This window comes from Moschus berezovskii, chromosome 13 (genome assembly GCF_049115385.1).
Source record: "Moschus berezovskii isolate FMDL1 chromosome 13, NW_MosBer_1.0, whole genome shotgun sequence".
NCBI classification, from domain to species: domain Eukaryota; kingdom Metazoa; phylum Chordata; class Mammalia; order Artiodactyla; family Moschidae; genus Moschus; species Moschus berezovskii.
This window is the reverse complement of record NC_142472.1, coordinates 10,439,796-10,461,284: the sequence shown is the minus strand read 5'-3', so window position 1 is coordinate 10,461,284 and position 21,489 is coordinate 10,439,796. Positions and strand designations below refer to the sequence as shown.

Sequence of the window (21,489 nt, the reverse complement as noted above, 5' to 3'; positions counted from 1 at the left end):
GAAATTAGCTCCATTTCTACCAAACAACTCTGTGTTTGTTGCTCTCGGAGCAGTCCGGCAGTGAGATCCGTGTCACCATCTTCTTGGACCACATGTTCAGTTTGGGTTAACTGCATATTCTTCATAATTGTCAGATGTTCACACATGTTAGAATCTCTGTAATAGGTTTTGTTTTTTGAATGACAGTGGTGTAGGTTAGTAGGGACTTTTGAGGAAACTGGGCTTCCCTGGTGACTCAGATGGTAAAGAATCTGGCTGCAGTGCAGGAGACTAGTGTTCGATCTGTGGGTCGGGAAGATTCCCTGGAGGAGGGAATGGCTACCTGCTCCAGGATTCTTGCCTGGAGAATTCCATGGACAGAGGAGTCCGGTGGGCGACAGTCCATGGGGTCGCACAGAGTAGTGCACGACTGAAGTGACTTAGCACGCACGCACGCACCTAGAAAAACACCTGGGGAGTTAAAGCGGTTTGCTCTGGTCCTGGAAGTAGTGTCAGACTGAGCTGGGATTGGAACTCGGGCTCTTTGATCTCTTCTCCCAGAGTTCTGTTCTAGGCGGTATGCTGGGAAGTGTTCCCTTCCCCAGACATAAACATCACTGTTTACTCTCCCCAAAGCTAATTAGAATACCTAAAATGTCTATCCCAGATTGTGTTTTGTCTCTGAGAGATTCACATTTGGCTTTTGCCATCAGGAATCAGTTATGCCCTTTATTTGTTAGTAATTAAAGACACATGTATGATTTTTGTAAAATCCTTTATTGTATCAGTTCAGTTCAGTCACTCGTATACACTTTTGTAAAAGGATATTTTGACACATTCGTACAACTGACTGTTGTGTGCCTTATGATATTGGGGAAAATTGGTAAAACTGTAAACTGTTTTCATTTTATAAAATTGTTAGGAAGCTGGTATGCTCTTCACTTTCTTGTGTAAATATCCTAGTGCTGCCTTGCTGCAGACTAAATGTGAGAAATTCCCAGGTAGCTCTTGCTTTTCTTTTTTTCTTTGTTGGTGTTTAGTTGCTAAGTCGGGAGAAGGCAATGGCAAGCCACTCCAGTACTATTGCCCAGAAAATCCCATGGATGGAGGAGCCTGGTAGGCTGCAGTCCGTGGGGTCGCTACTAGTCAGACACGACTGAGCTACTTCACTTTCACTTTTCACTTTCACACATTGGAGAAGGAAATGGCAACCCACTCCAGTGTTCTTGCCTAGAGAATCCCAGGGACGGGGGAGCCTGGTGGGCTTCTGTCTATGGGGTCACACAGAGTCGGACACGACTGAAGTGACTTAGCAGCAGCAGCAGCAGTTGCTAAGTCGTGTCCTACTCATTTGTGATCCCATGGACTGTAGCCCGCCAGGCTCCTGTGTCCATGGGATTTCCCAGGCAAGAATGCTAGAGTGGTTTGCCATGTCCTTCTCCAGGAGTTCTTTCCAACCCAGGGATCGAACCCGCCTCCTGCATTGACAGGTGAATTCCTTACCACTGAGCCACTAGGGAAGACCTTTTCTTTATTCTGAGTTTGCCTTCTGCATTGGCTAAGCTATAAACACAATATGTGGTTTTTAAGTGAGGAGGTGTTACCTTTATCCTGTTAAATCTGATGTGAGAGTAAAGTTGCCAGATTATAGCTATTCTGCTGACGGCAGTGGAAGACTGAATTTTCTTTGATCACAAAGAAGTGGTGGTGTACCCACTTCGTACATTTTTTTTTTAAACTTCATATCGTCTCTTTGCACAGATGTTTAGTATTAATGTGGAAGTGCCACTATTTATATTATCTCAAAATAAAAAAAATTAATAATGCTTTTACCAGATCTATGTTTAAATTTTCTTAGACTCAGTTTTCTAAATTGCAGTTTGAATTCACAGGGATGCTTGCAGAACTGTAAGAGTGTTTTGGTCTGGGAAAGGGAGACAGTAGTGAAGTCAGTTTTGTTCCCATTTTCAGCTCATTATTCATCACCAGTCCTTTTTACTTGGTGTGGTAAGTTTTACTAGGTTTTATTTTGTAAAGTGTATCTTTCTTCTCTGTTACTTTCACTTCTGCATAAAGATTACATTTTGTTATTTGGCGCTTGATACTTCTAAAGAAAATAACTGTAATCATCTTTTTCATTTTAAAGTGTTATTGTACATTATTTGCTTTCTATTTGAGTTGTTTCGCTGTTAGAAAATTCTGAGATGTAGTACCTGTTGCCTTTTGCCACCACCCTCACCCCGTTTTTTTCTTGGTTTACCTTCATCAGTGACTATAGGGTAAATTATTTTCTTAAACCTTTGCTATAACCTTTATTAGTGATTCTTCTTAATGTTTTAAAGGCTTTAGATATACTTTTTTCCACACACAATTATGGTAATGAATTAAAGTGAACCTGATTATTAGTGTTACCTTTTCATTTTTATCTGCCAAGCCACATTTATACCAGAATAAGTAAAATAAGAAATCATGTGTCAGACATTAGCAAATAGAAAATATTTTGTTATTTTCTGGGCCCTGTTGAAGTTGAAGCTCATTGAAGGCCAAGACGCTTGTTTTATGTTGTATAAAGTTCTGTGTGGTATGTGGCATTCTGATCCTGCTGTATCTGTCTGCATGATCAGAAAGACTTTTCTTCAGATTTTATTTGACCCATTGACTCTTACACTTTTCTGGAGATTGTTTTGATGTCTTTGGATTCTCATGTGTGCCAAGGGAATGTGTCTAGTTGGGGTTTACCTTCTATAGTTAAGGTATATTGCTTAGAACTACATATATGGATCGATGAAACACTGTAGCCAGAAGCATACTGGAAGAATTACCCTGAAAAGTATTTTTAAAGCTCATTTAAGTATCTGTCATTTATTTCACCTTCATTTTTTTTCTTTTCTCTCTTTCGGTAGCACGATCCACATCATTCAAGACTGTACTTAGTGGCATCTCGTACGCTCTGTTCAGCTGGATATGATTCCAATGAAAACGTAAGCATTTAAAAATAGTTTTAACAGCGAAGTTACAATGTTTTGTTGTCTCCACATTGTGTTCACTGGGCAGGTTACCTTTTATTGATGCTGTGTCATTTTTTGTTGCTATACATTATAGATTTTATAGGTGTTCAGTGTTTGTTCCTTTTTTCATTGTGAACCACAACCTGAGGCTTTAATTTTGTGTTTGTACCTATACCAGAAATTGAATAAATTCCCAGTGTATTTCCTTTGTTTTCAGCAGGATCACTAACACATTCTTTCTTAGACTAGGCAGTTGAGAGATTTTGATTAAACTATTAATTTTTTTTTTCATTTACTTAATATTTGGAACTATTTTTGAGTGAAGGCAATTATGGGTATTGTAAATTTTGGGACAAGCGAATTGTGGTTAAAATCTTGGTATATGATAATGTCTGAGGCCTGTAATGGAGAAATAAAGGAACTGGAAGTGGTGATTGGAGGTGAAACATGATTTGGTGACAATGAAGGCATCAAAGAGGCAGAAGAAGTTTTGGTTAAGAAGAGATGATTCAAATTGAATGTCATTAAAGTAGAACTAATATGAATGATTATTTGAGAATGAAGTGGTCTTCTAAATAGCCAAAGTATACAAAACTACTCAAAAGAATCTTGCAATTTGGAAAAAAAGGATCTATATTCACCGTAGCTCAATAGAAATGTAAAGTGGAGACAGTTGCAGGACATACACAATTTTTTATTTTCTAATAGCCACATTAAAAATAAACAGGTGAAATTAACTTTCATATATTTTATTATTTTTTGTTTTTTTGTCCATGCAGAGAGGCATATGGGATCTTAGTTCCCTGACCAGGAATAGAACCTGTGCCTCCTGCAGTGGAAGTGCGGAATTTTAACCACTTGACTACGAGGGAGGTCCCAGTCCCAGGTCTTTAAATGACATATAAGTCCTTTTTTAATCGGGCATTTTTACCCCAGCTTTATTTGCCCCAGTACGACTGAACTGAACTGAACCCCATACTGTGTTTTGTGCTTGAGCTATCTTAAAAATTACTTGTAGTTCTTAGTGCTGCCGTCTGCTTTCAGTGTCACTGCCTTACTCACACGACTCTCCTTTTGCTGCGTTTAACACAGCACTTAACACACCTTGTTGTGATTGTGCTGTGTTGTACATTGAAGTTACCAGATGCACTTGACGTTTACCTGTACTTGTTGATGCAGACGGGAGGTTTAAAGTTGGTTTAGGGAGTTCTCTGGTGGTCCAGTGGTTCAGACTCTGCTTTCTCATTGCCCAGGGCGAGGGTTCAATCCCTGGTCAGGGAACTAAGATCCCACAAACTGTGTCATGTGGCCAAAAAAAAGAGTTGGCTTAAATTTATTCGTGTGTATATTCTTTTATACACATGACCTATCTGGAAGAATATTCAGGAAACTAGTAGTAATTGTTGCCTTTGGGGCAAGGACCTGGGTGTCCCTACTATGTGTCCCCGTTTTTACCTTCTAAGATCTGAACCATATTCATTTGTTATTTAGTTAAAATCTTAGGTATGGAAGATTAATTGGTATCAGCTTTATTGAACTTGTGTACTAATTGATAATCCATTAATAGTCCTCAGTTAGTCAGGGTTCTTCAAAGAAACAACCAATAAGAGACATATGGAAATTTCTTTTTTTTTTAATTGGCTCACCTAATTCCTGGGCTTCCCTGGTGGCTCAGATGGTAAAGAATCTGCCTGCAGTGCAGGAGACCTGGGTTCAATCCCTGGGTCGGGAAGATCCCCTGGAGAAGGGAAAGGCTCCTCACTCCAGTATTCTTGCCTGGAGAATCCGATGGACAGAGGAACCTGGCAAGTGATAGTCCATAGAGTCGCAAAGAGTCACATGACTGGACACATACACACACACACACACGATTTTATAACTCCACTCCAGTATTCGGAGAATCCCAAAGACAGAGGGGCCTGCTGGGCCATAGTCCATCGGGTTGCAAAGAATTGGACACGACTGAAGCGACTTAATGCGCATGAACGCGCACACACACACACACACACACACACAGACACAAAGAATTGGACACGACTGAAGCGACTTAATGCACACACACACACACACACACACACAAACACAAAGAATTGGACACGACTGAAGCGACTTAATGCACACACACACACACACGCACACACACAAACACAAAGAATTGGACACGACTGAAGCGACTTAATGCACACACACACACACGCAGACACACACACACACACACACACTCACTCACTCACTCACTCACTCACTCACTTACTTTATAGCTCTAAGCCCTCGGTGGGATTAGGGTGATTTTTGGGCCCAGGTGGAGACTTGTCTCAGTTGGGTGGGATAGCCCCCATGTGTGGTTTAAAGGTTAAATCAAGACTTTAAAGGCCTTTTGCAGTTCTGAGATTCTGTAATTTGCTGTCAGGTTAGCATATTACCTTAAGTTATTTAAGAGTACTTTTAAGATCATATATACCTTTAACTTTTCTTTTTGAAATATGACTACAACTTTAAAAAACCGTCCGTTTAACGTGCAACAGTTCACTAACCCAGCAGTCATTGTGTACTAAAATGTATTGCATCCAAGTTACTTACAATTGTTCGTGTGCATTTCTTTAAAAAGAGTAGCTTGTTCAGTTCTAGAGTCAGGAGAGAACCTTGTTAAACAGTTTCCCACTAGAATGCTTTATCAGTTTATTTATGTGGAAATCAAGAGATTGCAGTCCTCAGAGACTGATTTACTTTGAAATAGGTCATTAATGGCAGAGTTGGGCTTAGAATTTAGGTCTCTCACCCTACACAAAATGGAACATCTTTTTCTATTACGTGGCCTTCAGTTTAGTTCAGTTCATTTCAGTCGCTCAGTCGTGTCCGACTCTCCGTGACCCCATGAATCACAGCACGCCAGGCCTCCCTGTCCATCACCAACTCCCGGAGTTCACTCAAACTCATGTCCACAGAGTCGGTGATACCATCCAGCCATCTCATTCTCTGTCGTCCCCTTCTCCTCCAGCCCCCAACCTTTCCCAGCATCAGAGTCTTTTCCAGTGAGTCAACTTGAGGTGGCCAAAGTATTGCAGTTGATCTCCTTTAGAATGGACTGGTTGGATCTCCTTGCAGTCCAAGGGACTCTCAAAAGTCTTCTCCAACACCACAGTTCAAAAGCATCAGTTCTTCGGCGATCAGCTTTCTTCACAGTCCAACTCTCACATCCATACATGACCACAAGAAAAACCATAGCCTTGACTAGACGGACCTTTATGTGGCCTTAGCTGTTTCAAAATGTGGTTATTCAAACTTAACATTATATTTATTGTTATACTCAACATTTATACTCAATAGCATTAACTCAACATTATACTCAAATAACATAACCTGTGTGGTCTGGAACTCTTTGGGTAAAAGCATAACTAGTTTATCTGTTCTGAGTTGTTGAAAATACCACTTAATGCTATGCCCCAATCCCAAAGAGATGGTATATAAATTATATCAGACTTGACTTTGAGAAACATAACGTGTAGAATTTCTCTGAATTTAGAAAACAAGTAAATTCTCAAGCAGTTTTGACTAAAGTTTTTTAGTTTTCTGAAATCTCATTTGAAAATTATCTTTTGGCAAGAAATGTAGTTCCTTTATGAATTACTGAACTTCATCAATTGATACTTTTTTAACAGGGTAATTATAAGGCCAGATCCTGTCAGATGAATTTAGTAGTAGCCTGGTTGTAACTGAGTCTGTGCGTAGTATCTAATACCATGTAGGAAGTAGCACTTGTTAGGATTATGCCCAGTGGTAACTGGTGGCAAACAAAGCTTGATGTTTTCTGGTCTCATAGTGAGAGTTCACAGTTTCTTATGTGTTTTTTTCCCTCTCTTTAGACTTTTGATAAAATTCTTATTGCTAATAGAGGAGAAATTGCATGTCGGGTGAGTGGAATTTTAATAGTATTTTTTATTTTACTCTGTGAATTTTACTATTAAATCCCTTTAAACATGAATTACTATTGTATATAACATTAATGTATTTTAATATAGGTTATTAAAACTTGCAAGAAGATGGGCATTAAGACGGTTGCCATCCACAGTGATGTCGATGCTAGTTCTGTAAGTATATTTGCTTTGTTTGAGTTAGGATCTTATTTTGTATCAAATAGAAAAAAGTGAAAGATGGAGGATTTTGTTGTTGTTGGCCTGAAAAGGTACACAATTTAAAAAATATCTATTACTTACTCTTGTATTAACCAAAATGGAATCATCATAGTATCTTCAATATGTGTCTTAACTATTTTATTCTCGAGGCTTTAAAAGCCTAGGCTACAATAAATAGTTTGTAGAGGGATTCTGGTCGCCAAGTACACTTGAGGCAGAGCATGAGAAAGTTAAAAGAACTAGCTATTAATGAAATGTTTATACAGTGCTACCTTAAGGGAGCACATTTCCCCACAGGGTAACTCCGTGTCACTAAGGAGATGCTCTAACTGTTTGACCTTCCTAAATGCTGTACTGTGTTCAGCTGAAAGTTTGATAAAAAATGGAAGATTAATGCTGATTGGACATGAGCAAAAGAAGGTATAGCATAAAGTGGTGAATGATAGCTAATTTTATTGGAGATTTTTTATCACAGCAGGCATTTGTAGCAGTTGTAAACTATGAATGAGTAGAGAAAATCCCGTGGGGAAAGTATATAAATTATTGGAACTCTATGGAATGAAATGTAAGTAGCTGTACTTTGATAAGTTACTGTTTTTCACTCTTTCACACTACTTTTGATAACAGGACCTATTGGTAATGTCACCTTTTATCGTACAGTAATTTAATGCAAAGACTTTTCAGTCTTTGTGACTTTAAAATTTTATTCAGAAGTTCGGTTCAGTTTCTCAGTTGTGTCCGACTCTTTGTGACCCCATGAACCGCAGCACTCCAGGCCTTCCTGTCCATCACCAATTGCCGGAGTCTACGCAAACCTATGTCCATTGAGTCGGTGATGCCATCCAACCATCTCATCCTCTGTTGTCCCCTTCTCCTCCTGCCCTCAATCTTTCCCAGCATCAGGGTCTTTTCCAATGAATCAGCTGTTCACATCAGATGGCCAAAGTATTGGAGTTTCACCTTCAACATCAGTCCTTCCAATGAGCACCCAGGACTGATCTGCTTTAGGATGGACTGGTTGGATCTCCTTGCAGTCCAAGGGACTCTCAAGAGTCTTCTCCAGCACCACAGTTCAAAAGCATCAATTCTTCGGCACTCAGCTTTCTTTATAGTCCAACTCTCATATCCATACATGACCACTGGAAAAACCATAGCCTTGACTAGATGGACTTTTGTTGACAATGTCTCTGATTTTTAATATGCTATCTAGGTTGGTCATAACTTTCCTTCAGGGAGTAAGCGTCTTTTAATTTCATGACTGCAGTCACCTCTGCATTTTAATACGCTGTCTAGGTTGGTCATAACTTTCCTTCCAAGGAGTAAGCGTCTTTTAATTTCATGGCTGCAGTGATTTTGGAGCCCAGAAAAATAAAGTCAGCCACTATTTCCCCATCTATTTGTCATGAAATGATGGGACTGGATGCCATGATCTTAGTTTTCTGAATGTTGAGCTTTAAGCCAAGTTTTTCACTCTCCTCTTTCACTTTCATCAAGAGGCTCTTTAGTTCTTCTTCACTTTCTGCCACAAGGGTGGTGTCATCTGCATATCTGAGGTTACTGATATTTCTCCCGGCAATCTTGATTCCAACTTGTGCTTTCTCCAGCCCAGCATTTCTGATGATGTACTCTGCATATAAGTTAAATAAGCAGGGTGACAATATATAGCCTTGACGTACTCCTTTTCCTATTTGGAACCAGTCTGTTGTTCCATGTCCAGTTCTGACTGTTGCTTCCTGACCTGCATACAGGTTTCTCAAGAGGCAGGTCAGGTGGTCTGGGATTCCCATCTCTTTCAGAATTTTCCAAAGTGTATTGGCATCCACACAGTCAAAGGCTTTGGCATAGTCAATGAAGCAGAAATAGATGTTTTTCTGGAACTTCTCTTGCTTTCTCCATGATCCAGCGGATGTTGGCTGTTTGATCTCTGCCTTTTCTAAAACCAGTGAACATCTGGAAGTTCATGGTTCACATATTGCTGAAGCCTGGCTTGGAGAATTTGAGCATAACTTGACTAGCGTGTGAGATGAGTGTAATTGTGCGGTAGTTTGAGCATTCTTCGGCATTGCCTTTCTTTGGGGTTGGAATGAAAACTGACCTTTTCCCATCCTGTGGCCACTGCTGAGTTTTCCAAATGTGCTGGCATATTGAGTGCAGCACTTTCACAGCATCATCTTTCAGGATTTGAAATAGCTCAACTGGAATTCCATCCCTTCCACTAGCTTTCATTTTGTCTTCCTTTTTTGGCCCCTATATTTAAAATATTTATCTTTTGTGTAAAATAAATCAAGCAATTAAAACTTGTTTTGCATACATATCATTGGATTTCTTTTTTTTTGACTATTCATTTCTGGCTTCTTACTAATAATTTGTTTTAACTGATAGTTTCATTAGTTTATATCTTTACAAAATATTCATGAAATAATGAAAAAACTGTTGCTTTAATGTCATTCTTGATTCGTAAACTAAGGCATTTACCAGTAGTAAACTCCTCCAGAAAAAAGCTTGTGTTATCATCAACCTTGTAATAGATTTAAAATTCACTCTTCTCATTTTTAAAAAATTTTAATTTAATTAGGACACTCTTCTCATCTTGTTTTTATTTTCAGTGTATCTAGCTCAGGCTGTGTTTTCATTCATAGATAAACTGAGAGAGAAAAGTGTCTGAATTCTGGATAGTCACTGTTTTTATTTCAAGCCTAACAGCAACCTTTCACTTATAATTTTCATATCATAGGATAGTTCATTCTCTATGCTATGTTCTCCTGGAGGTGACTACTGACATGGATAGTCCAAAGTTACTTATATTTTCACTCTTTTCTATTTATTTATGTTTCAATATTGGTGTTCTAGAGTAGTCTGCTTCTGTAAGTTGTTACCTCAAAGAACGTGAGTACTTTGCTCATTCCTAGCTTTGTGGACATTTTCTAGACTTTGGCGAAATTGCTTTCAAAAGAGTTGGTGTGAGTTTTAAGTCTTTGACATTTATCCTTCCTGAAGCAGAGGTAGTAGTTTTTATATTTTAAAAACTTTTAGCCAGTTTTTTTTTTTTAACCAAAGATTATGATACATAGTTTAGAATAAGATTTATCAGGCTTCCCAATGGGAAGCAAGCAATGCTTGCTCAAATCAAAACTTCCTCTTAATATGACCTTCTGAAAGTCGGTTTCTAGAATGATACTATAAGTAAAAACAGGGTAATAATAATGATGGTTAGAATGCTCAGTGCTTGATTTAAGCCTCAGCAATAGGGCCACATCTGCTGCTTGGTTTCTGCTTCAGTCTTAAGAAAGACAAAGACATGAATTCCTCTAACAGCATATTTTGCTTTTTTAACACTTGATCCCAAAGGTTAGCATCATATCTAGCCAGTTTACAATGTTGATATTATGAACAAGCCATGCTGTTCAGATGTATTATAAATGTTTCAGTATTTATTTTCAAGAGGTCAGCATTTTGAATATTACTTGGAGTGAAAGAATCTTACATGCTTCATATCCTAATCACTGGATCACCAGGGAATTCCCTGCCTGATATTTGTTTTGTGTTTTTTTCTTGCTATCTGAGTCATTCCAAGTCTTAGTTATAGCCTAACTTGATTTTAAAGTTTCTATCGTATTATTTCAAGTTCCTGCTTACCTGTTTCTATTTCTGACTCCTCCCTCTCAAAGGATTATTTCCTCATGCTTGTAGATTTTGTCTTGTGATCCCATGGTTGGTATCTTTAATGTTGAATTCTGTGGGGTTTGGGTTATAGATGTAATCCTGTTGGGTGGTGGTTCTGTTGGCTTCTGCCGATCACTCCAGGGTGTTACTGACTGATTTTTATATTTATTTATTGACATGAAGCCTGCTGAATTATTAGGATGGGCAAAGCAAGATGAAACTACACACATGCGCGCGCACACACACAACACACTCTCCCACACCCCTCCTTCTGTTACTAGGCTCATGATTTCTGATTTCCTGAGGAGACTTTTTACTTAACCTTGAAGCACAATGGATAGTAAGCATTTGTCTACTTCCTCCTTAGTAGATTGTTTATTCATTCCCCCACCCCCGACCCCCCTTCACTGAGGATGTAATCTTTGAGCAGCAAGGCCTTACGTAGGAGTTTTCCTTCAAATCTTCAGCTCACATGTGGTTCCTGTCTCTGAGAGTTAAAATTCAAGTTCTCTAGGTTACCCAGATCCCCGCTTAACATTCTCCAAGATTAGTGGTGTTGGCTCTAGTGGATACTGTCTGACGTTTAGCTGCTGCTTTATTTTTGATCCCTAGGGATTGCTTGTGGTTTTTTTGTAAGCCAGACTGTTCATTTAAAGGAAATTTGTTATATTTAATCTAGAATTTTTAGAAGCTTCTAGGGACGCTTTGTGGTTTTTCTATCTAGTCTGCTTATTATTGGATTATCTTAAAATAGTATGTTCTCCTGTTCTTCTGTTGAAGACAGTCTCTTGCTTTCTTTGAGAAGACTGACCCAGAGCAGTCTCAGAGGCAGGCATCGCCCAGGAGAACAGTTCGTAGGTACTGGTGAGATTAGTGCAACCCCCTCCAGGGATGAGGCCAGAGTCAGCAACAGTGTAAACTCCTCCAGTGGGAAATGATCAGGACCAGAGAGAGCAAAATAGGGGTTAAGCCTCTTACCAAGTCGTGAATTGTCTTTTCTGTGTCATTCTCCAGGCCCTTATTACTCTCTGAACAGATTTGTGGAGAATGGTTTATGAGCGGAAAATGGTCCTAGTGGAACACTGTATCCTGCTGGTATTTTGATAGGCGTTGTGTGGTATCTGTAGATCAATTTGAGGAAGTATCTTTATCTTAACATTTTAAAGTCCTCCTATACATGAGCATGGACATTCCATCTGATGATGTTCCACTTCCTTATATTGCTTTAATCTCTTTCAACAGTTTTATAGTTTTCAGAGAGTGATTTTCAGTTACTTTGCTATATTTATTCCTAAGTATTTTAGTATTACTTCTGATCTATTCGAATTGCAATTTCTTCTTCTTTCCTCTCTCTTTCTTTGGTTGCACTGCATGCCTTGCAGGATCTTAGTTCCCTAGATTGAACCCATGCCCCCTGTATTGGGAGTGCAGAATTGTAACCACTGGACTGTCAGGTAATTCCCTAGAATTGCAGTTTCTTAATTTCAGTTTTTAATTGCAGGTGTATAGGAATACTGTTAATTTTCATATAGTGATTTGGCTCCTGCAACCTTGCTGAACTTCTTTATTATTTCTAATAGTTAAAAAAAAATAGATTTCTTAGGATTCTCTCTAGAAGATCATGTCATGTATAAAGAGAGATAGATTTACTTCTTTCTTTTGTAACTGGATGCTTTTTATTTTATAGTCTTGCTTAATTTCCCTAGCTTTAACTTTCAGAATTATTGAAAAGTAGTGGTGAGAGCAGGTACTCTATTTTCCCCCTAAAATGAGGAACAAAACATTCAGTATTCCATAACTAAGTTTGATTTAGGCTCTGGGATTTTCATCAGTTCCCACTATTAGGTTGAGGAAGTGCCCTGCTGTTGCTAGTTTGTTGAGTTTTTATCATGATTAGGTGCTTGATTTGGTCAAATGTGTTCACTGTGTCTACTGAGATGATAATGTGGTTTTTATCCTTTATTCCATTAATGTGGTATATTATATTAATTAATTTTTGGATGTTTAGCCTTAGATTCCTGGGATAAATTACACTTGGCCACAATGTATATAGTCCTTTGTATATATTGCTGCAGTCACTTTGCTGGTGTTTTGTAGAGGGTTTTTAATCCATATTTGTAAGAGATACTGGTCTATACTTTTCATTTGATGTCTTTGTTTTGGTATCAGAGTTATTCTGGCTTCATGTTATAACTATGGGACGTGTTTCTTCATCTTACGTCGTTCTGGAACTTTGTGAGTTGTCATTAATTATTCCTTTAATGTTTGGTGGAATTCACCGGTGAAGCCATTAGAGCTTTTCTCTGTGGGTAGTTTTTTTTTTTTTTTAACATTAAGAAAAGTTTATTTATTTGCCTGCGGCAGTCTTAGTTGTAGCATGTGGGATCCTTGGTTGTGGCTTGCAAACTCTTAGTTGTGGCATGTGGGATTTAGTACTGTGACCAGGGATCCAATCTGGGCCCCCTGTATTGGGAGGATGGTGTCTTAGCCACCGGACTACCAGGGAAGTCCCTGTGAGTAGTTTTTTGATTACTAATTCAGTCTCTTGATTTCCTGTTACTTCTTGAGTTAGTTCTATAGTTTATTTCTTTCTAGGGAAGACATTTCATCCTACGTTATCTAGTTTATTGTTAAATAATTGTTTATAGTATTTCTTTATTGCTTTTATTTCTTCCATTCCTGTGCTGTGCTGTGCTGAGTCGCTCATGTTTCTTTGCAACCCCACTGATTGTAACCCGCCAGGCTCCTCGGTCCATGCGGATTCTCCAGGCAAGAATATTGGACTGGGTTTGCCATGCCCTCCTCCAGGGGATCTTCCCAACCCAGGGATTGAACCCAGGTCTCCCAAATTGCAGGTGGATTCTTTACCATCTAAGCCACCAGGGAAGCCCTTTGAAATTTTAGTTATTTGAGTTTTTCCATTTTTTTCTTGGTCAGTTTAACTGAAGATTTTCAGTTTCATTGATGCCTTTCAAAGAACCAGCTTTTGGTTTCATTGATTTCTCTCCTTTTAAACTCTCCACTTCATTTACATTTACATTGTTTTTGTTTCCTGCATTCTGCTTGCTCTGGGTTTAGTTTACTCTTTTAAAAGAGTTTCTTAAGGTGGAAGACTAGGTTGTTTTGATGTCTTTTTAATATAGGGGTTTCACCATACATCTTTCTCTTATTGTTTTTGCTGCATTTCATGTTTTGACATTTTGTATTTTCATTATTATTCCTGGTTGCCTGGTATTTTCTGGTTGCCCTGGTGATTTTTTTCTTTGACCCACTTATTATTTAGGAGTTTTGTTTAATTCACATATTTATGAGTTTTCCAAATTTCTTTCTGTTATTGATTTCTAATTTCCTTCAGCTTTTGTCAGATAATGTATTTTTTGTTTTTCTATCCTTTAAAGTTTTTAATGTTTGTTTTATGGACTGGCATATGAACTATTCTGGAGAATGTTCCATGTGAATTTAAGATTATAGTCTGCTGTTGCTGGGTGGAGTGTTTTATAGTTGTCTTTTAGGACTGGTTGGTTCATAAAGATATTTAAGTCATCTATCCTGGCTAATTGCTGGGTGGTTTAATACATTATTGAAAGTGGGGTAACATCCTTTTGAAAGCCTTTAAAATTACTGAATATTTTGTTTTGCTCAGTTTATAAAATTGGTGACAAGTAATTATGTATAGGCCCATAGCCCTGTGCTTGAACACGCTAAGGTAGAAATGTAAGGTAGAAAATGACTAAAGAACTCTTGAGTGTCTAGGCCTAGAGACTGTCACGAGGAATCTTTGCAATTTTCAGGAAGCAAGAAATTTTGACACGATTTAAATTGCTCTAGACTTAGAGAAAGAAAAATAGATTTCCATTTCTTTTTTCTGAAACCAGTCTAGTCACTTGGAAGTCAAAATCGGGGCAAAGATAGTAAGCAGAAAATAAAATGACATATATATTGATAGAAAAATCCTAAGTAATAGGAACTAGAATAAAATTTATTTAAATAAAATGCTGCAGTCATGCAGAGTGTATTCATGACATTTCAATATGGTTTCAATATTAGACACTATTAATTGAATATACTAATAGGTTAGTGGAGGAAAACTGTATGATCACCTTGATAGAAGCCTTCAGTTCAGTCACTCAGTCGTGTCCGACTCTTGGCAACCCCATGAACCGCAGCATGCCAGGCCTCCCTGTCCATCACCAACTTGCGGAGTCCTTCCAAAACCATGTCCATTGTGTCGATGAAGTCATCCAACCATCCCATCCTCTGTTGTCCCCTTCTCCTCCTGCCCTCAGTCTTTCCCAGCATCAGGGTCTTTTCAAATGAGTCAGCTTTCCCCATCAGGTGGCCAAAGTATCAGAGTTTCAGCTTCAACATCAGTCCCTCCAATGAACACCCAGGACTGATCTCCTTTAGGATGGACTGGTTGGATCTCCTTGCAGTCCAAGGGACTCTCAAGAGTCTTCTCCAACACCACAGTTCAAAAGCATCGATAGAAGCCTAAATGTCATTTAAAAGAAATTCACTCTTTCTCTCTTAAAATCTTTAGTAAGACAGGATCATATAACTACTTCCATCACAAAATAAAAATTAAGTCATACCTTATAGGAAGCATTTTCATAAAAGTCCGGATGAAGACCCATACATTTACTATCACGAAGTACTTGGCAGTGCAGTTAGGCGAGAGTTATAAAATGGTGGACAGGAAAGGCAGAAATAATAAAATAGTACAGAGTTTCCAGTTACACAGGCAACTGAATAACTCTAGAAACAGTGAGGAAAGCCTCTATGGTAATTAAAAAAAATAAGTACAGATATCTGTAGATTTCCTAAACATTAACAAGGTAGAAATACAACTTAAAAAGCATTTAACCTCATGGAAATAGTGCCGAAGATAAAACAATTTTTATGGGGAAACAATACTGTAAATGCTGCTTATTTCTAGATCTGTGTTTTTGTATTAAATCCTAATAAATGTAATAATGTAATGGGGAAGGGGAATTGACAAAAAATATACAAGAATAGCCTAGGAAATTTTGAGGAGAATCGAAGAGGTAACTGTACTAACAGATATTAAAAATATTGGGGACTCCCTGGCAGTCCAAGAGTTAAGACTCCAAACTTCCTCTGTAGGGAGTGTGGATTCAGTCCTTGGTCAGGGAACTAAGATCCCACATGCCATGTTGTGTAGCAAAAAAAAAAAAAAATTGTAATACATTATAAAGTGGAAATTATTAGGACCATTACATAAAATTTTAGAGCCAGAAGACACAGATTTATGGAATAAATTCATTCGATTTTAGGTAGAGGGCTGATGTGGGAGATTTTATTTGTTTGAGGACCTTATTAATATAATACTGACGTAAAAGGCAGAAGTGGATTGTAGGGTTTTATGCCTAATGTACTATGATTTGAGGTAGCTCCAGAGAAGTTAAGAAATAATAAGTAATGAGAACTGTCTGATAGTTTTGGTGACTAAGACTTTTTAAATGGGAAGTCAGATCTTGCTTCATTGGTTTGGTGAATAGTAGGAACAAATAATTATGAGAATTTAGAGACTGTTGTGGAGAAGGCAATGGCACCCCACTCCAGTGCTCTTGCCTGGAAAATCCCATGGACGGAGGAACCTGGTGGGCTGCAGTCCGTGGGGTTGCTAAGAGCCGGACACGACTGAGCGACTTCACTTTCACTTTTCACTTTCATGCATTGGAGAAGGAAATGGCAACCCACTCCAGTGTTCTTGCCTGGAGAATCCCAGGGACGGGGGAGCCTGGTGGACTGCTGTCTATGGGGTCGCACAGAGTCAGACATGACTGAAGCGACTTAGCAGCAGCAGCAGCAGAGATTGTTGTGTTTGTACTTTTCAAAATGCGTGTTAGATAACATAATTTACTTTTATGATAATTATGTACGTATGTGTGTTTTCAGGTGAAAAGACTAGTAAACCTTCCCCTAAGAAACAGCAAAATATTGTTTATATTTGTTTTAAACATGAAGTTAGGGCTGTGAGTTTTTGTTTTTAAACGGGATTAAATGACTCTGTACTTCAACCTTTGTATTTCCTATCTAGACTGCTAAATTGAATTTACCAATATTTTGTTGTTTTGTCTGTGTATTGTAACGTTGGATTTAAATGAGAAATGCCTGATATTTATTCCATTAACACCAAAATCTAAAATCAGGGAAGGAGTCATTATGACTCACATGTTGGTCAGGCAGCCTGCTGTTTGAACTATGGTTCCTGGTGAGTATTGTAGTCCTACCCTTAGGATTCGGTAATGAGATTGAGTGGGGTGCCCCTGTGAGCGCTGTGGGATGATTGACAGTAAGGCGGGGGCTGGGGGGGGGAATCATCACTTAGCATGCCTACCCTTGGTATTATTTCCCTGCTGTCTGGGGAGGTACTGAGGACAAATAGGACTTTGAGATGTCTATGTAATTAGTGTATGTTGGTTCCAGCTGAACAAACTGGAGAGTAATGATCAGGTAAATGGAGATGGACTATATCAGTGCAGGCTAAGATATTAAAAAGATGTTAGAGAAAACCTTTTAAAAATATTTCGGGTTGGTTAGAATGTTTTATATCTTTTCATACATATATGTGTTTTAATAAACTTAGATCTGTTAGTATTTTTGTTCAAATATCTTTTGTCCTGTGTAAACATAAAGAGTTGAAAGCGATTTAACTGTCAAAACCTCAAGCATTTACCTTTTCTATTTATGTCACTTACTTTTCAGGATATTTTGCAACCTTTCTTTCTTTGGAAGGGAGTTAACGTTCTTAATAAAAAAAAAATTTTTTTTTTTTTTTTTTTACAAAATCTTTTAATGGACTTGTTTGCAGCTATGTCATTATTAATCTTCAGGTAGGAATCAGTGACCAGAGTCAGGTTTGTAAACCTTTCTGGGGATGGCAACTGAGAAATCAGATGACCTTTTACTCTATGTATGTGTGTAGTTGAGATGGTGTATCTAATATTTTCTTCTGTTGTTTTACTAGTACAGAATATTTTACGATAATGGCCATCATAGTCCATGTTTCCCAGTTGGTCTTAATCAGGTCAGAAACCTTCCCAGTCTTTCAGATTGCAATAGAAAATCTATAGGATTCTTAATTCGTTCTTGCAAAAAGTGCTTATAGTTGTCATTGTTCAGGATGAAGTTTTCTTTTCGGCAACATAGAGTTCCATGGCAAAGCCTCTGATAGTGACTGTAATACTGCATTTAATGGGAAGGAAGGAATTGGTTTCATTAATGATTATGGACCTTGGAGTTCTGGTAATTAGGTAATTAAAGAGTTTTTGTATGGCATACTCTAAAATTTGGTAATGCTCACTTTTTTTAAAACTTAGCTTTCAGTAACCTTTTTGGATTAAGAATACAGTGTATCTATGTATGCATATTTAAAACGGTAAACTTTTCAGTGAAGAACAGATTATTCAGAAGGAATCATTTAAGATGTTTAGATGTTACTTTTCCCATCCTTTTTCTTTTATTGTCTTTGAAAAAACATATTTTGCAGAGACACTGTACTATATCAGTTTAAACTGTTTTGATTATCTTTGTCTTGACTAAATTACTTTCTCTACATATTTTTTGGGGAAATGGAATAGGTTAGGATTCCTGGTAGGAATTTGTTCACATTAATATGGCTCATCAGGGACATTATATTTAATTGGAGATCCTGCAGAATAGTAGCAGGAGGCTGAAGAGAATTATTTAGCATTAGCAATGGCTCGTTTGGGAGTTATGCACTAATCAAGGAGCTTGAGTGTTAGCAGTGGGGATGATGGGAATTATGACGATTATGACATATAAGCGTGTCTGTGTGCGAAGTGGACAGGCAATGAGTTAATCAAGAAGTATATTAAATGGCTCCCATGCTGATTCATTATTATCTACCATAGTTCCTGTCAGGTTGTGTATTTAAAAAATACAATTATGGCTGAATTCAATATGTATAAATTCAACCACCATTTTTTTGCTTCTCTGTAAAATAACCTCAAATTACCTAATACTACATATAAAAATAGAAAAATGTATCGACCCCACTAGGTGATTTGTGTGTTAAAATACATTATCTCATTTTCTTTTTAACACCTTAAAGTGAACCTTTAATTTCAGATTCATTTAAACTTTTGTTTGCCTCTTCGAGTGTTGTAAATACTCTTTGTCTTAGTTTCTACTGCATGAAGGGTTTAAGTTCCAAAACAACTTTTATATATCTTCATTTTTTCAGGATGAAAGAATAATTTCATTATTTCAGAAAGACATTAATATGTAACACATGAAGCTGATCATTAGACACAAGACAAATCAAAGCATCATCCTTTTCCACCATCAGAATGCTGCAAAATCAGGGGGTGGGCGTGGTGGTGGTAGGAATCGCCTCTGCCCTAGTGGGTGGGCTCTTTGTGGCAGGTAGACCCATTCTGTGCCCAGCATGGTTAGAGCCATCTGTTGCAAAACGACCAGTTAGAAATGCTAGAAATGTACATATTTTGGGGAAATGGAACTAATAAATTGAATTCCTTTTAGAAAATAAATTGAAATGCAGTATAAATCCATGAGCAGACTGGATTATATCAACAGGCAAATTTATAGAGTTCCTATACACTGTTCTTTTTTTAAAAAATTTTATTGTAAGCATTGCCAAATTTAATAAAACTTTCTACCAAACTGTGACCTTCATGTATTAACTTAATTAAAGCAGTATTATGGGTACTACTCAAAGTGTTAACCTGTGGGTGGTGGTTATTGAAATCCATTATCTGTGGAGCCAGTATTAGTGGTCAGCTACATCAGAAGTAAAATTTGCAACCAGGACCCTCCCTTGGGTGCTGGGATCTCAGCAGGTTATATCGTCAAAACCTGTCAAAGCTTCTTAAAAGACTGATAGTTTAAGCCCTGTGGAGTTAAGGGTAAACCAATCATTCCAGTAAGGAACGACTGTGACTGTTTACAGCACGGCAAAAATTATATTTGGACAGGGGCAAAAAAAAAAAAGGATTGATATCAGTATCTTTATGTATGAATTACTGTATTCATATGTTTGTATAGTTGCTATTTAACCTTAATAAAAGCATTACACTTCTTAATCTTTGGAAAGTGACTTGTGACAGTTTTCCTTTCCAAAATTAAAAAGCATCCCTAAGTCTTTAATTTTTGTTAATAAGACCTTTATCCTTTCACTGACACTAAAAGTTTAGTTTAAAAACAAAGCACAGTGAAATACTGAGCTTACCTTTTGTTTTTGTACATCTGATAATTTCTGGTGACTTGAAACAGCATGGTCTGAAAAGAATATTTTGTGTTTCGATGTAGGTTAGTACCTGATGATATGAAAAAAAATACCTGATTGTAGATTTAGTTTTCTTTAAACATCTATTTACATAGGTTTAGAAGTTCTGTAGTCTTACTGAGAAAACATACTAAAAAAATTTTGAAAATAGAGCTTACCTTTATAAATACAGTATTTTTGATATTGCCACGTTTATAAGACTTTGACTTAACTCATTTCTGTCATAGTCTCATTCATTTAAGACTTCTTAGGAGATGGAAAGATATGATCATTCTAAGAACTATTAATAAATGTCACTTATTGAATATCTGCAGTTTCCTAGAGAATCGGTGATTATGTAAGGGAAGTGTTATTGTCATCATTTTAAGTTGAGACAGTTGGGGCTTCTGGATACAAACTAGGTTGTCAAAAGATGGTTTAGCCAGGCCAAGCAATGGAGCTGAAGTTCTAATTTTATGTCTCCAACTTGTACTATTTCCATTGTAGCATATTGCTTCCCATGCTAAGTATAAGAGAAGTCCCTTTTCTCCTCCAAAGAAAGTCAAGTTTCTCAAAGGGTTAGATGCTGTGCTAGGTGCTGTTGCAGTCCTGCTGTGGGCCAGATGCTACACTTGTCACTAAAATTAGAGTAGTGACTAGGAGAAAACTGATTTTTGCTCTCATGGCACTTGAGTCTAGTGGTAGAGATAGATTTAAAGTAAGAAAACATGCAAACAAATAGTTACAAATTGTGGTAAGTGTTATGGAGGAAACAAGTTGCTGAGAGAGAATGGTGGTGATCAGGGAAATTCTTTAAAAGGTAAGATGAGACCTGATAGATGAGAGTCAGCTCTTAACTAGGCAGTCAGCTAGGCAGATGGGGCAGCATGTGCAAAGGTCCTGAGCCAGCTCAGTAGATTGGTTCTTAATATGTAAATCAGCACCACTCAACCTGTGTAGGCGGTTCATTTACTTGCTAGCTCTTGATCTGAAGCAATAGCCAGTGGCTTGACCCTTCTTGGGACAGCTTCTTTTGCTATTTGCTGCTCCTCTTGCTTGATTGTCATAAAGGCAGCTGCCAATTTGGAGTAGTGAAGGGAGGAGTCCAGGAGGTATCTTCAGGAAGTTATAAGGCTGTCTGAGTGACAATAGATTTATGTCTGATGTATCAATTTATTTGAGTTGAAGCCTAGCCTAAGGAAGAGAGGCTCCAATTCAGGTAAATCCTATTATTGCCATCTTCGATCATGCATCCATTCAATGTGTTGATGCAGAGCATTGTCAAGGTACTGGGAATGGGATGTGGTCTCTAGTGGAGGCTTGTAGGCTTGGGACAAAAGACAGGAACCTTGTCTTTCTATGATGGAGACAGTCCAGGTAAAACTGATACAGATAGTATTTTTAAATGTCTTATTTTATAAACATTTTCATGCCT

At 37.8% G+C, this 21,489-nt stretch overlaps 1 protein-coding gene across 1 annotated transcript in view; it reads left to right on the top strand.

Moving 5' to 3' along the window:
* Window positions 1–21,489, top strand: part of PCCA (propionyl-CoA carboxylase subunit alpha) — a 377,769-nt gene that overhangs the window by 9,844 nt on the left and 346,436 nt on the right. The window contains exons 2-4 of the mRNA XM_055426614.1: window positions 2,883–2,960; window positions 6,851–6,898; window positions 7,007–7,075. Of these exons, the coding sequence (XP_055282589.1) occupies window positions 2,883–2,960; window positions 6,851–6,898; window positions 7,007–7,075 (195 nt within the window). The remainder of the gene's footprint in view (window positions 1–2,882; window positions 2,961–6,850; window positions 6,899–7,006; window positions 7,076–21,489) is intronic.